The following is a 16,556-nucleotide window of genomic DNA, read 5'->3' as shown; positions in this document are numbered from 1 at the left end:
TAGAAATGACGAAGCACCGAATGCACCACAGAAATTCAGCGATTGAAAGGGTAGTTCTACCACGACATTTAGGGGGTAGGAGCGTTGTAGATGTCAAAAAACTGTGTGAGTCACAAGTTATACAGTTACGAGACTACTTTGACAGCAAACAAAATGTTGCGCTTTACAGAACCATCTGTCAAGCGGACCATAGAGGAATTAGAAATACAATGGAGGCAGAAAGCCATCTATGGCGAGCACCCCAACACATTAGATCAAAGTGAAGTGGATAGTGAGGCATCTAATATTTGGCTAAGAAAGGGTGTTCTGTATCCAGAGACGGAAGGATTCGTCATTTCAATACAGGACAAGGTTGTCAGCACCAGGAATTATCGCAAACACGTGTTACATCAATACGTGGTTGACCGGTGCCGATTATGTGGAGATACCAACGAATCCATCGAGCACATTATTGATGGCTGTCGCGTAATGGCCCAGAGAGAATATACGCACAGACATAATGATGTAGCGGGCATTATACATCAACAACTTGCCCTAAACCTAGGTCTCTTAAAAGAATGGGTGCCCTTCGATAGATACATCCCAATGCCCGTTTTAGATAGCGAAGATTACATCTTATATTGGGATGTTACTATACAAACAGATCATTACATTCGGGCAAATCGACCTGATATCGTGATACGAGAAAAAAAAAGGTGGAAGAGTCTACATAATCGACATTGCTTGTCCGCTTAACCAAAATTTGCAGTCAACCTATATAACCAAGATCCACAAGTATAGCGAGTTAAGGCATGAAGTAAAGACCATATGGAGAAATGTGAATTATACATCTATTCATCATATTGTGATTTCGGCTACAGGCAATGTGCACGCAAGATGCACTGAACATCTTGAACATTTAGGATTTAGTAGGGTATTGGCAGCAGCTTAGAAGGCGGTTTTATTAAACACCTGTCGCATTGTAAGAAAGTTTCTTGATCATAAGGAAGCGAGCGACTAAGAACCCGTGGAGTGACAGATGGTAGATCTAAGAAAGCATCCAGAGGTGACTGTTGTCACCTCCAAAGCTCTTGGCCGCTCGTAATTGTATACCTACATCACCGCAGGAGGTTTCAATCATCGTATTAAATTATTTGAATTAACCTATAACATTCTAACCTCATCAGTCACTTGACTTAGTCCGTGGCTATGATGTATCACTGGGTTTACCCGAGTAAAAGTTTAATAAAAACACATAATAATAATAATCACAAGAATTGAAGAATTTCAGAGGATTTCAAAAATTCTTAAACGTTTCAAGAAATTACCAACTATTTTAAAGATTCTTAAACATTTCAAGATATTTAAATTGATTCCAAAGGATGTTACAAGATTTCAGAGGATTTCAATAATTTTAAGGGATTTTTAAATCTCTCAAGGTATTTTAATAAGTTTTCCAGGATTTCAGAAAATATCAGATTTAATTTCTTTTTTTCAATTTCATTTTCATTTCACGGGATTTAATCATCTTTTAACTGATTTCAACAAAATTATTCACATTAATTGAAGGATTTCAACAATATTCTCATATTTCATGTTGTTAGCAGCTATTTTAAAGAATTTTTTGAAAAGATTTTAAATGTTGCATGGTATTAAAAAAAATTCCAGGGCATTTTTAAGAATTTTAAAAAGTTTTAAGGAATTTCAAAGGATTCAAAATATTTAAGGAATTTAAAAATATTGAAACAAATTTTTAATTGATTGAAATAATTTGAAGGGGTTTCAAAGAGTTCGAAATATTTTATGATATTTTAAAATATTACAAGGCATTTTTAAGATAATTAAAAAATGTAAAGACGTTTTCAAGGAATTTAATGGATCTAAGGGGTTTCAAAAAATTTGCATGCGGCGATAAAGAATATCTTAGAAACTCGGAAGATATTAAACAATTTTGCAGGTTCTATCAATTGTTTAGATATTTAAAAAGTTTTCAGGAAATTATATAAGATTTTCGAGGATTTGAGTAATTTTTGTGCAGTTTAAAAACTCTCAAGGTGTTTTAATAAATTTTCCAAGATTTCAGAAATTATTATGAAGTTTTATAGAATTTCAAGGGATTTTATAATATTGCTTGCAATTGATTTGAATTCATATGAAATTCGCCAAAAAAAATTTAAATTTTGACTTGAAACTGGGTGTTTTCTACAAGAATTCTGATTTGAAACTGAAAATTCGTCTTAGTAGAAATTAATCTTCTTGCTTAAAAATTGATTTTTTGTTGTTGAAAATTTAATTATTATAGTTATAGATTCAGCATTTTAGTTGGAAATTTAGTTTTTTTGGATTCAGATTCAACTATCTATTTTGACATTCCTCAATTTAGTTAAAAATGCAAGTATTTTTTCTTTTAAATTACTCTTTATTTAAAAAAATTAGTTTTTTTAAACTGAAGATGTAACTATTCTGATTGAATTAGAAATCAATCTTGTGTGTTGAAAATGTATGTTTTTGGTTGAAAATTCATCTTGTTTATTCAAAATTCAACTATTTTTCTGTTGATGATTCATAATTTTAGTTGAAAATTCATCAGTTATGTTGGAAATTAATTTTTCAACTGCATATTTAACTATGCCGTTTTTGTTTTAAAATGTATCTATTTTAGTTCCAAATCAAACTATTTGGTATAAAATTTGTCTTTATAGTTGAAAATATAAGTATTATGTTGGAAAATCATATTTTTTTATAGAAAAGTAATGTTCTTCTTTGAAAAATAATCTTCTTGCTTGAAAATTCAATTATTCCAGTTAAACCTTCATTATTTTAGTTGAAAACTCATACAGTTTGGCTTTAAATGAATTTGTTTTTACTGAAAATTTAACTATCCCATTTTTCTTTGAAAATTGATCTTTTTTCGTTAAAATTACAACTTTTTGTTAAAAATTCATGTTTTTTATTTAAAAAAACGTATTTTTTTAGAAAACTATCTTGTTATTTAAAAATTCAAGCAATGGAGTTAAATATCCATCATTGTAGATAAAAATTCTTTTCTTTATCTGGTTGAAAATAAAATTATTTGGTTGAAAGTTAATCTCTTTTTTTTTTAATTAATATTTTTGGCATGAAATTCTTCTATTCCACTTAAAGATTCAACGTTTTAAATAAAAATTCATCACTTCGGTTCAAAATTTGTTTTTCCTTTTTCGTGGAGAATTAATATTTCCAGCTGAAAATTGAACTATTTTGTTTATTTGTTAAAAACTGATGTTTTTTAGTTCAAAATTGAACTATTCCGTTTAAAAAATGATCTTTTTAAGTTACAATTAACCTTTTTGTTAAAAATTCGTCTATCTTGATAAACGTTCAATATTTTCACTTTAAAAGTAATTTTAAGCCATTTAAATTGAATTTAATATAGAACCCACATTAGTTGTACCTAAATATTCACTGAATTTTAAGTATGCGAAAATAAAATAATCATTTGTATGCATTTTTATTCAAATTTATAAACTTTAGAGAAAAATTCATGAATTTGTTTTTCTTCTGTGGTGGAAAATTAACTTTTCCGGCTGAAAATTGAACTATTTTGTTTTTTGAAAACTGATGTTTTTTAGTTCAAAATTAAACTGTTTCGTTAAAAAAAGATCTTTTTAAGTTACAGTTAAAAGTTTTTGTTAAAAATTCGTCTATCTTGATAAAAATACAATATTTTTACTTTAAAAGTAATTTTAAGCCGTTTAAATTGAATTTAATATAGAACCCACATTAGTTTTACCTAACTATTCACTGAATTTTAAGTATTTAATTTAATTATTTATATAATCGATGGTGCTAATCAATTCAATAATATCTTGTCATATTATTATTATTATTATTATTATTACACCATAAACTCACGAAACTGTACACACATTCCGAGGCGATTGTTTTGAAAAATTCAAAATATTTTAATGGATCCGTATCACGATAAATTATACCTTGAAAAAACTTGAGATACAAAAAAAAAACCTCGAAGTGTCTGGGATTTTAATCTCCAGAATTCGATTAGACACCCAAGATATTAATTAAACCCAAAATATTGATTAGACACATAGAAGTTCTTCGTCTGGTAGACACTGCGAACTAAAAAAAAAAATACTTTTTAGGGAATAATTCAAAGAGCGAAAGTGATGATGATTATTCCCGCGACGGTGATGATCTTGAGGAAAGGAATCAAACTACTCGAAAAGGAAGTACCAATCCTCCAGAGCAAGAGAGCAGCCCAAGAATAGATGGACGAGGTAATTCTTGATTCGTGATGCGAATTTTTCTTTATTTCATTCTCTGTAGCACTATGGATGATTTGTTCAAAAAGGCGCAGACGATTCGAACGAGTGGACGACTGCCAGCGAAGAAGAAATGGATATCGCTGCTCCCGTTTTGGAAAAGGAGAAACCTAAGCCAAAATGGTTCGTAGTGCACGAGCTAGTTAATCGACAAATGGGAAATAATCCGCAGTTCGCGTGCCGGTTTTACGGATCGCTTCAGGCTGTACAACGATTGGAACTTATGCGCAAATTGAATGAACATCAGGTATTTTCTATGTTTTTTTTTTTAAATCTATTGGAAAGGGATTTTTTAAAACCTGCTTTTACGAGTCTCATTTTAGGGCCGAGGGGTTATTATTTTTTAGAAAAAGAAAAAACGAGTAAATTAAAGAGATTTTTTCGAAGTTTTGAAAAAACTAAAAATAATTAAAAATTTGAAACTATTTCAAATAGTTTTTTAATTTTCAATTTTGTTTTTCACAAATAGATCTTTTCTGGGATCATAATTTTTGTTGATTCGTCTTTTTCCGTGTTCTGCCTAGTTTGAACAGAAAATAGAATTTTTTTTTTTATTACTTTTTGTGCAATCAAAATTTGAATTTTCGATTTTCTAAGAAAATCCAAAAATTTGTTATGATAATCTTGTAAGACTTGCAATGTTTTTCTTCTCTTGACCTTTTTTCGTATCGTACGTTTTTCGGCCAAAAATTTGGATTTTCGATTGATTTAAAAAAATTTGTAAATGCTATAACTCTGAGAATATTCTTTTTATAGAAAAAAAGTAATTAGGATAAATTATTTGTCCATTTTAATACTATAAATATCCGTACATAGAACTTTCAAATTAAAAAAAAGTGGTCTCAAAAATATTCAAAATACGCTTATTTTTTGAATTTTTATCCAAAATGGCTGGTTAACGAACTCGTCTTTTCTATTAGAACCTTCAAAAAGTATTCCAAAGATCGATTTATTCGGTTCATTTTTTCGAGAGTTTTCTTGTTTACGGACGGCCGGACAGACAGACAGACAAACGCCACGTTTCATTCGTTCACTCATTTATCCTGAATTGGAACATGGAATTTTTGAATTTATAATTTTAATTGAAAATTCATCTCTGTTTGAAAATGTAACTACTCTGTTGAAAATCAATTTTTTCATCTAAAAATTTAACTATTCTAGTAGAAAATTTAACTTTTTCTGAAAATCCGTTTTTTTTGTTTGATAAAAATGAGATTTTTAACAGAAAAATTAACCATTCTCATTTTTGGTTGAAAATATATCCTTTTGAGCTAAAATTCATCTATTCCAGTTGAAGATTTATCATTTCTAGTTGAAAATTCGTCAGTTTGGTTGAAAATTAATTTCTTTTCGTGAAAATTTAACTATTCCATTTGTTCTCGAAAACGTATCTTATTTTTTCGTTGAATATTCACGTTATCTGTTAAAAAGATAGATTTTTTTGGTAAAATATTATCTTTTCCTTTTAATGTTAACCTTTGTGTCAAAAAATTCTTCTTGTCAGCTGAAAATTGAAGTATTTTAGGTAAATATTTATTATTTTAGTTGAAAATTCATTTTTTAGGTAGGAAACAAAATTATTTGGTTGAAAGTTAAACACTTCTGTTAAAAACTAGTTTTTTTGCTTGAAGATTCATCGGTTTAATAAAAAATTCGTGTTTTTTTGTTGTTGAAAAATAAGGTACTTGATTAAAAATCTGTTTTTTATTTGAATGTTTTTTGGTTGAAAATTATTTTTTTAACTGAAAATGTAACAAAAATATATTTTTTTGGTTGTAAAATTATCTTTTTTAGTTGAAAATTCATCTTTTTGATATAAATTGATCTTCTTGGTTACAAATTAATCTTTTTGGCCAAAAATTCAATGATTCATTCTTAAAGATTCATCATTTCTGTTCAGTTTTCATCTTTATGGCTTAAAATTCAATCATACGTGTCAAGTATTTTACAATTTTATTTAAAAATTCATCAGTTTGTGTGAAAATGTAAATATTTCTTTTTCATTGGAAATTTTTTTTGTAGAAAGTAATTTTTTAACTTAAAATTTAACTCATTCCAATTGAATATTTCATAGTTTTAGTTGAAAGTTTATCTATTTGGCTGAACATTAATTTTCTTTAACTTAAAATTTAATTATTAAAGTTTTGGTTGACAAATTATCTTATTATTTCTTTCGTTCAAAATTCAGCTATTTCGTTAAAAATTCATGATTTTGTTAACAATTTGCATTTTTGACAGAAAGTTAATCTTTTTATTTGAAATTAAAAATTCATCTTTTTGATTGAAAATTCAACTATTCCAGTTAAATGGTTATCATTTTATTTGAATATGCATTTTTTTGGTTTAATATTTAACCATTCCAGTTGAACATTTTTAATTTGATGACCGAGAATTTTGAATCATCCGCAGAATGACCACCCTGAGAATAAAAAACATTTCCTTGGCAAATTGTAAATGATTTTTTATCTTGAAAAATTAATATTGAGCGAACATTTAAAAAGATTTAAAAAGATTTACAAAATTAACAAAAATGAATGTTGAAGATTTGAAGGAAACATATTTAATTTGGCAGGATTTTAACCAAATTTGTAGGAAAAAATGTAGGAATAATTCGAATAATTTTAAAATAAGATTTGAAGTTATGAAAAAATTATGAAAACAATTAAAAATAGAAGAAAATATAAAGTCGCATGTAGATGTTTCAAGGTTTTGAAATAAAGGGAATTTTTATATATCTAGAAAAACCTGGAAATATCAGGAATTTTTTTTTGTCAAGGAATTTTTTCGCAAGCGTGCTTAATTTTTTGTTTAAAATCGATTAAAAGTAGCTTTATATTACTGCATTTAACTATTCTTTTGAAAGTTTTTTGATGAATTGAACCCTTTTTTTAATTATTAAAATGAAAATCTTTTTGCGTTGAAATAACAACTACTACTACATTTTTCATTCAGAATTCATACTTTTTGGCATCCAAATTTTGTTACTTGGTTAAAAGTTAAACCCTATTGTTAAACATTATTTTTTTTCTGAGAAATTAATTTTTGTTACAGTTAAAACATGAACTAGTTTGTTGAAAATTGTCTCTGGTTTAAAATTATTTTTTGTTAAACTGAAAATGTAATTTTTCCAGTTTAATATTCCACCACATTTATAAAAAATTAATATCTTTTCTTTAAAATAATCTTTTTTAATCGAAGATTTAACTATTTAACTTTTTTGTGAAAAATTATCATTTTTAATTTAAAATGTTTTGTTTTTGGTAGAAATTAATTTTCAAGGTTGAAAATTCATCTTTTTGCTTAAAAATTCAACGATTCAATTTGAAGATTCATAGTATTAGTTAAAAATTTATCAGTTTGGTTGAAAATTGGTATTTTTTCGTTTAAAATTCAACTTTTTGCTTGAAAATTTGTCTTTTTTAGTACAAAATTGAACGATTTCGTTGAATGTATATATTTTTTGTTAAAAAGTCGTCCTTTAAAAAAAAATAATCTTTTTGTTTGAAAATTCATCTTTTTTTTTGAAAACTCAAGTATTCCAGTTACATATTCATCGTCTTATTAAAAAAATTATCTTTTTGTAAGAAAATTCCATTCTTCCTGTGGAAGATTCTTTTGGGTTTAAACTTCAACTATTCCAGTTGAAGATTCATCATTTTAGTTATAAATTCATCAGTTTGGTAAGAAATAATTTTTTTTTGTACTAAAAATGTATCTACTTCTTTTTTGTTTGAAAACGGATATATTTTAATTCAGAATTCAACTATTTGGCTGAAAATCTGTCTTTTTAGTTAAACATTCAACTGTTGCTTAAAAAATTCATGTATTTTGTTGAAAAATCTTCTTTCCTTGTAGAAAATTAATTTTCTTGTTTAAAAATGTATCTTTGGCTTAAAATTGTTCTATTACAGTTGAAGATTTTTTTCCCCAGTAGAAATTAATTTTTTTGGTTCAAAATTAATCTTTTTAGTTAAAAGTTCAACTTTTCTAGCTAAAAATTCATTTTAGTTGAAAATTCGTCTATTCCATTTGAAGATTCATAATTTTAGTTGAAAATTCATCTTTTTGGTTGCAAGTTAAACTGTTTTGTTAAAAATTCATCATTATGGTTTAAAATTCATCTATTCCAGTTCAAGATTGATAATTTTCTATTTTTTATTGAACATTGATCTCTTCTGGTTCCAAATTCAACTATTAGGTTGAACATTGATGTTTTTTATTTGAAATTTAACTATTTAGTATTTCAGAGAAAAATGCAGTAAATGAATGATTATTTTTTCAGTCTTTCTTAATGACGTAATTAATCCATGGTGCATTGGTGAATTGAATCCTTAGAAACCAAGATGTCCGCTAAACCGGGAAACCGGGAAATGGCCGGAAATTTTTTGCGACCGGGAAAAACTAGGAAATGACAGTAAATTTATTTCTTGACCGGGAATTTTACGAATTTTAAGAAGAAAAATTTTGCGCAAGTTTCATTTCAACAGTTTTGTAAATAATTAAAGTATAACAAAACTGAACAATAATTGATTTGACAAAACGATTCTAAATCCGTTCAAAATGTGAAAATTTCAAGATTTCTAACTGTTCGGCTTCGAAAGTCTTAATACAAATTGAGATTAATATAATATCATTTCGACCGATAATTTTATTTTTAAACAAGAATTTTAATGATTCGTCAATCAAATATTTTAAATTCAAATTTGTAGGTCTTCCTTAATATTATTTTTTATATTCTATTGAATAAATAAATAAATATATTATTTTGATTAGTTTTCTTAGCCATTTCAATTTCACTCTTCATTTAAGACGAGCAAATTGAATACAAATATATGTAAAAGTCAAATCTTTGAAACTGAATTGTTTTACATAGAAAGCTTTGAATCTATAGAATTTCCAAGAGCTTTTCAACTTTTAAGGTTACAATTTGAATTGTTCTGTTTAAAAAATGTTTAATTTGTAAGTGAAATTGTTCAATTTTGACGTATAAATAACAATTGAACACTTATTAGTTGTAAACAAAATTTGAGTAATTTCAAGAGATATTTCGTAGTTCTGAAAAGATTCAAAATTAATTAAAAAGTTGAAGTATCTTTAAGTAATTGAAAAAAAGTGTGTTAGCATTTTTGTTTAGAACTTCTAAATACATTTTTAAATTAACCGAATTTTTCCTACAACTTTTGGAAAATCCTGCACATTAAAAAGAAACTTAAAATCTTCCAGGTCCTTTTTTAATCATTTTGGAAATCTCTTAAGATCTTTTTAAATTTTCTGTTATAATAATTTTCAAATGATTTGAAATCATTTCAAATTCTAAATTTAATTTTAATATTTTTTAAACTTCTAAATATCTCTTAAAATTACTCTCATTTTTTGTACAAATAATAAGTGTTCCTATAGTTTTTGATAGATTCAAATTTTAAGGCTTTTTTCTTTGATTTGCAGGATTTTCTAAAGGGGGTAGGAAGAATTCCATTAGTTTAAAAATATATTTAAACGTTTCGAAAAAATTTCAAAAATGATTTTAAATTTGGAAAAAAAAATATAAAACCACTTCTAGATTTCTCAATATTTTGAAATAACATTTTTCAGTTTTTGAAGGATGCTTTAAAAACTGTTAAGTCAAAAAAAATTATTTTTCATTTGTCCAGCTTAAAGTTATTTTAAAAAATATAATTTTTAAATTTCATTGCTTGATTCTTTAATTTAGAGTATTGAAAATGTTAGCGTACATTCTTTTTTGGGAATTTAATCTGAATCTTTGAACTTAATAATTTATAAAAGTTCTAAATTTTGCAGTTTATCTGCATTTCATTAAGAAAATTTCAATTGAAAAGTGTCCATTTCATACGTATAAATTAAATTTTTTGTTTATTGCTTTAAATGGGACAACTTTTAGAAGAGTTCGATTTTTTAAATTTCATTGACCGTGAAAAATGTTTGCGAACCGGGAAAAAACTGTAAAATGACCGGGATTTTTTTTCTTTGATTAAAACGGCCACCCTGGAAACTGAAAAAGAAAAACATTATTTATAATAAACTCGCCACACTTTAGATATTACGAATTGTTTGTTTAAAAAAAATGCGAGATATACGAAAGAATAACTCCGTACCATGAAAAATCATATCTGGAAAAAACTTGTGATACTTGGAAAAAATCTGGAATTGTCAGGGAATTTTTTCCAGGATTTTAGTAGAAACCCTTTAAATCGTTCAATTTTTAATGTTTTAGCTTAAAATTACTTAAAATGAATCTGAATTTTTCAACTCTACAATTTAAAAAAGTTAGAAGTTTTTTATTTCATTTTTTAAGTGTATTTAATTTAAAACTGTTCATTTAAAAATTTAGGAAATGACCGGGAATTTTTATCTTTGATTAAAAGCGGCCACTCTGAAAATTGCACTTTTAAAATTTTTTCAATGAAATTCCCCTTTAAGATGCTTCTATTCTTTGAGAGATTTTTAATTCTTTTGAATTTCAGGGATGCGTGAATGCGATAAGTTTCAACCAAAAAGGAAACCTATTAGCAAGTGCCTCTGACGATTTGAACGTCAATATCTGGGACTGGGCTACGGGAAAACGACAGTTTTCCTTCGAATCAGGCCACAGAAGTAATGTCTTCCAGGTCAGTAAAAAAGCGATAATATTCAACAGACTTTACACTCTTTCCACTATTCTCCTCTTTCCCCCTTTTTTAAAGATTAAAAATGTAAAATTCGTCTATTTTGATTAAAAATTGTGCTATTTGTTTCAAAATTAACTTTTGTTGAGAAAATTATCTTATTTTATTGAACATTCAACAATTTTGTTAAAAATTCGTCTTTTTGGATAGCAAATTTCCTCCTTTTGGATTGCAAATTTATCTTTCGGTTGAAAAGTAATATTTTTGTTGTTGAAAGTGAATTATTTTTAATTAAAAAGTCTGCTATTATATTTTTGACTCAGAATTGATCTCTTTTGGTTACAAATTCTACTGGTTTGTTGAACATTCCTCTTTTTGGATAAAAAATGTATTTTTTTGTAGAAAATTCTACTGCTTCTTTGGAAATTCATGTATTTAATTGAAAATTTCGTATTTTTTGTTTGAAAATGCAACTGTTTGTCGAAAATTAATATTTTTTGGTCGATAATTCAACTATTTTTCTTCAAATTCAATTATTTGATTGAAAATTTACATTTATGGGTTAAAAATTCTATTATGTAGGTAGAAAATTAACTTTTTTGATACAAATTCTTGTTTTTGCGTTGAACATTCAACTATTTTGTTCAAAATGAAGTTCTTTGAAAAATTTAATTATTTCGAAAAAAAACGTCTTTTAGGTAGAAAATTAAATTTTTTTGTTTCAGTATTAACCTATTTTGTTAAAAATTCATATTTGCGGGTTAAAAGTTCAACGGTTTTGCAAAAAAGTCATCTGTTCAGCTTTAAATTTAAACAGTTTGATAGAGTAAAAACAACTTTTCGGTTGCATTTTAATTATTTGGTTGAAGATTTATCTGTTTGTTTAAAAATTAAGTTTTTTGTTTTCAATTCAACTACTGTTTTTTAATTCATGGAAAATAAATGTATTTAACTGAACATTTCGTCTTTTTTGGTTGAAAATGCAACTGCTTGTCGAAAATTAATCTCCTTTTTGGATGACAATTCAACTATTTTATTCAAAATTCAACTATTTGATTGAAAATTTACATTTATGGGTTGAAAATACTACTAGTTAGATAGAAACATAAATCTTTTGTTAACAATTCTTATTTTCGCGTTAGAAATGTATCTTTTATTAGAAAATTCAACTGTTCGGTGGGAAATTCATGTATTTAATTCAAGGTTTAATCTTTTTTGGTTGAAAATACAACTATTTGTCGGAAATTAATCTTCTTTCATCGAGAATTTAACTATGTTGTTCCAAATTCAATTATTTGATTGAAAATTTACATCTATGGGTTAAAAATTCTACTATTTAGGTAGGAATTTAACTTTTTTTTAATGTCTTTTTTTCAATTTGAATGTTCATTTGTTAAATTTTTTAGTAAAAAATTATATTTGATTCTAATTTTAATTATTTGGTTGAAGATTCAACTGTTTGATTAAAAGAAAACTTTTTTTTGTAAAATTCAATTATTTCGTAAACAATCGTCGTCTTTTTGGATTGAAAATTCGTCTTTTAGCTAGAAAATTGATCTTTTTTGTTTCAATATTAAACTAATTTGTTAAAAATTCATAGTTGCGGGATAAAAGCTCAATGTTTTTGTAGAAAATTTCTTTTTTTCCACTTGAAATTTAAACAGTTTGGTAGAAAAAAACTATTTGGTTGCAATTTTAATTATTTGGTTGTAGATTTAACTGTTTGTTTCAAATAAACTTTTTTGTTTAAAATTAAACTTTTTTTAATTCGTCTTTTTGGATTGAACATTTAACAATTTTGTTCAAAGTGAACTTCTTTGTTGAAGATTCTTATTTTCGGGTTAAAAGTTCAACTGTTTTGTAGAAAATTGATTTTTGTGGATTAAAATTTAAACAGTTCAGTATAAAATTCAACTATTTGGTTGAAATTTTAATTATTTGGTTGAAGATTCAACCGCTTGTTTAAAAATGAACTTCTTTGTTTAAAATTCAACTATATTTTGTAAAACAAATTGCTTTTTTTGGCTTAAAAATTCATCTTTTTAGCTTGAACATTTAACTATTTTATTGAAAGTTAACTTTTTTCTAGAAAGTTAATATTTTTGTGTTGAAAATGTAACTTTTGTAGAAAATTCGTCCTTTTGGTTTGCATTTTGAACAGTTTCTTTAAAAACTCAACTATTTGGTTGATAATTAAACTTTTCGATAAAATATGAACTTAGGTTGAAAATTCGTACTGTCGGTTTTTTGATAAATTCGTCTTCATGACATCAAAATTTAACTATTTGTTTCAAAATGAACTTTTTGGTTGAAAATTCATATTTTTGGTTTCAAAATATTTTTGTTAAAAATTCGTCTTTTTTGTTTGACCATTCATCTTTTTGTATTGAAAATTTCACTTTTTCATTCAAAATATACTTTTTTCTTACCAATTTGTCTGTTTTTCTTGATAATTGAACTGGGTTTTAACTATTTGCTTACAGCTGGAACTGTTGCGTTGAAAAATATTATTATTTCTTTTTTTGAAAATTCAACTATTTGGTTGAAAATTTTTTATTTCTTAGTCGAATATGAACTTTTTTGTGAAAATTTCATCTTCTTTGGTAGAAAATTCAACTCATTTTGGTAGAAAATGCAATATATATATCGACATAAAATCTTAGGAATGTATTACCTATATTAATTTTGTTTAAAAAATCCATTCTCCTACTTTGGTGAAAAATCATCCTATTTTCTTTTTTGAGTGTATTTTGGGCTCTGAAGTCTGTATTCCTAACATTTAAGCCAAAGATTTCACAAAGACTTCATACGATTTTTAAAGAATTCACAAAGATTTCAAATATTTCGTAAAGATTTAAAATATATCAGAAGATTTCAAAATTAAAACAAAAATTCTCAAGTTTTTTTTATTCGACTGTTGTTATGTTTTATTTAGGTTAAATGGTTACCCCTCGATACTGAAAGTCTGATGGTTACCTGTGCGCGAGACGGTCAAGTTCGACTTCTCGAGCTTCCTATTGGAAAATCTCGTAAAATTGGATCACATCAAGGACCAATTCACAAACTTGCGACCCACAGAGAGACGCCCCACGTTGTCCTTTCTTGTGGTGAAGACGGGAAAATTCTTTCCATTGATATTCGTGAAACTAGACCTAGAAAGTGAGTTTCCTTACGTTGTTCTAAATTTTTTTGCGTAATCAGAGTGTGCGATTTAATCGAGAAATCGGGAAATGACCGGGGATTTTATTTAAAAACCTGGAATTTACTTCTGATGACAGAAAAATGCAAATTTTCATTATTTTAATAATTTTGGTCAATTTAGAAAAGTTATTTTTACTTTATCTACAGTCGCAGATTTTTCAGATTATCTCAGTTTACTCTAATTTTTAAAAAAATTTTCTATATATGGATTTATCACGTTTTATTCGCTTACTCATTATTCATCCTGATTTGGAACAGGGAATTTTAGAAAATAGTTATCGCTTTTATTTCGGGAAAAATGGATATTTTTTTATTTGTAAATTAAACTAGTTGATTGAAACTTTTTTTATATTGTGAAAAATTTGCCATTTTTGTAGAAAATTATTCTTTGTAGTTAAAAATGCATCGTTTTGGCATCAAATTCTACTATTTCAGTTGAATATTCATAATTTTAGTTGAAAATTCATCATTTTGATTGAAAATTAACCTCTTGGACTTAAAATTGAGCTATCTAGTTTAAAATTTAACAATTTTACTTTTATTTTGTTAAAAAATAGATTTTTTTGGTTAAAAATTATATTTTTCTTTGAAGGTGTCTCCTTGTTTAAAAAGTCTTATTTTCTATTAAAAATTCAAGTATTCCAGTTAAATGTTTATCATCTTCGTTAAAAATTCATCCTTTAGGTTGGAAATAAAATTATTTGGTTGAAAGTTAAACTTTTTTTTGAAATTAATTTTTTTGAAGGTTTGACTGAAAATTTAATTATTTAATTTTTTGTTGAAAAATTGCCCTTTTTAGTCGAAACATTCGTCTTCCTTGGTTGAAAATCAATCTTTTTGGTCAAAAGTTTATTTAATTCTAGTTAAGAATCATAATTTTAGTTCAAAAATCATCTTTATTGTTTACAATTAAATTATTCCAGTTAAATATTTACAATTTGATTTGCAAACTCATCACTTTTTATTGAAAATGTAACTATTTTTTTGAAAGTTATTTTTTTGTGTAGAATGTGACTTTTTGTACTGAGAATCTAACTTTTTCCATTTGAATATTCCATAACTTTACTTAAAAATTCATCTCTGTGGTTGAACATTCTTTTTTTGACTGAAAATTTAATTATTCAATTTTTTCATCATTTTAGTTAAAAATTCATCTTTCTGGTTTAAAATTTAATTATTCTAGTCAAATATATACAATTTTATTTGAAAATTCATCACTTTGTGGGAAAATGTAACTATTTTTTTAAGGTTATTTTTTTGTGAAAGGTAATTTTTGGTACTGAAAATTGAACTTATTTCAATTGAATATTCCATAGTTTTAGCTAAAAATTCATGTATTTAGCTGAACAATAATTTTTTTAACTTAAAATTTAATTTTTTAAGTTTTTTTTGACAATATTTATCTTTTTTAGAAAAACTTAATTTCTTTAGTTTGAAAATTGAAATATTTTAGTTGAAGATTCATTGTTTTATTTGTTAAATCTTATGTTTGGTTTAAAATATTTTTTTTTACCAAAAATGTTATTATTTCATTTTCGGTTAAAAATTATGATTTGTTTTTATTTCAAATTTTAACCTGTTGGTTAAAATTTTGATTTCTTTATATAAAAATTCAACTATCACTTTAAAAAAATTATGTATTTAGTTGAAAAATTGTATTTTTTCGTAAAAAGTTAATCTTTTTTATCTGAAAATTAATCTTGTTGTTTAAAAATGAATTTTTTTTTGTTTAAAATTCAATTATCCCAGTTAAATATGTATCATTTTAGTTGAAAATTCATCTTTTAGGTTAGAAATAAAATAATTTGTTGGAAAGTTAAACACTTTTTTTTTAATTAATTTTTTTTTGAAGGTTCAGCGTTTTAATAAAAATTCATCTTTTTGGTTTAAAATTTAATTATTCCAGTTAAATGTTTACAATTTTATTTGAAAATTCATCTTTTGTTTTTTAAATGTTAATATTTTTTTTAATTTATTTTTTTTGCAGAATGTAATTTTTTGTACTGTAAATTTAACTTTCTAACGAAATATTCCATAATTTTAGTTAAATAAGAATTTTTTGACTAAAAATTTAATTATTTAATATCTGGTTGAAATATCATCCTTTTTAGTCGAAAAATTCGTCTTTCTTGGTTGAAATTAATCTTTTTAGTTAAAAATTAATTGAATTATATTTAAAGATTAATTAATTTCTTATGTTTGGTTTCAAATTAATTTTTTTAACTAAAAATGTTACTATTCCATTTTCGGTTGAAAATTATTATTTTTCCAGTTCAAAATTCAAGTATTTGGTTAAAAAATTTTCTTCTTTAATAAAAAATTTAATAATCACATTAAAAAATCCTGTATTTTTTTGAAAAATGATATTTTTTGTTTAAAATTAGTTTTTTTAACAGAAATTTCAACTATTCCATTTTTGATAAAAATGGTT

The 16,556-nt window shown here is 25.4% G+C and overlaps 1 protein-coding gene across 4 annotated transcripts in view; it reads left to right on the top strand.

Annotated features, from left to right (window-relative positions):
* The window catches only part of LOC117178336 (DDB1- and CUL4-associated factor 8-like), a 56,505-nt gene that overhangs the window by 12,074 nt on the left and 27,875 nt on the right, over positions 1–16,556 (top strand). For all 4 annotated transcript variants that reach the window (XR_004467828.1, XM_033369748.1, XM_033369751.1 and 1 more), the window contains 4 exons: positions 4,122–4,256; positions 4,331–4,548; positions 10,784–10,927; positions 13,860–14,083. Coding sequence is in view for 3 of the 4 variants with exons in the window: in XM_033369748.1 (XP_033225639.1) it covers positions 4,122–4,256; positions 4,331–4,548; positions 10,784–10,927; positions 13,860–14,083 (721 nt within the window). In the remaining variant the exon portion in view is untranslated. The remainder of the gene's footprint in view (positions 1–4,121; positions 4,257–4,330; positions 4,549–10,783; positions 10,928–13,859; positions 14,084–16,556) is intronic.

Source organism: Belonocnema kinseyi, chromosome 8 (assembly GCF_010883055.1).
Source record: "Belonocnema kinseyi isolate 2016_QV_RU_SX_M_011 chromosome 8, B_treatae_v1, whole genome shotgun sequence".
Taxonomy (NCBI): Eukaryota; Metazoa; Arthropoda; class Insecta; order Hymenoptera; family Cynipidae; genus Belonocnema; species Belonocnema kinseyi.
Note: the sequence above shows the minus strand (reverse complement) of the source record. Positions and strands in the feature narration are given on the sequence as shown.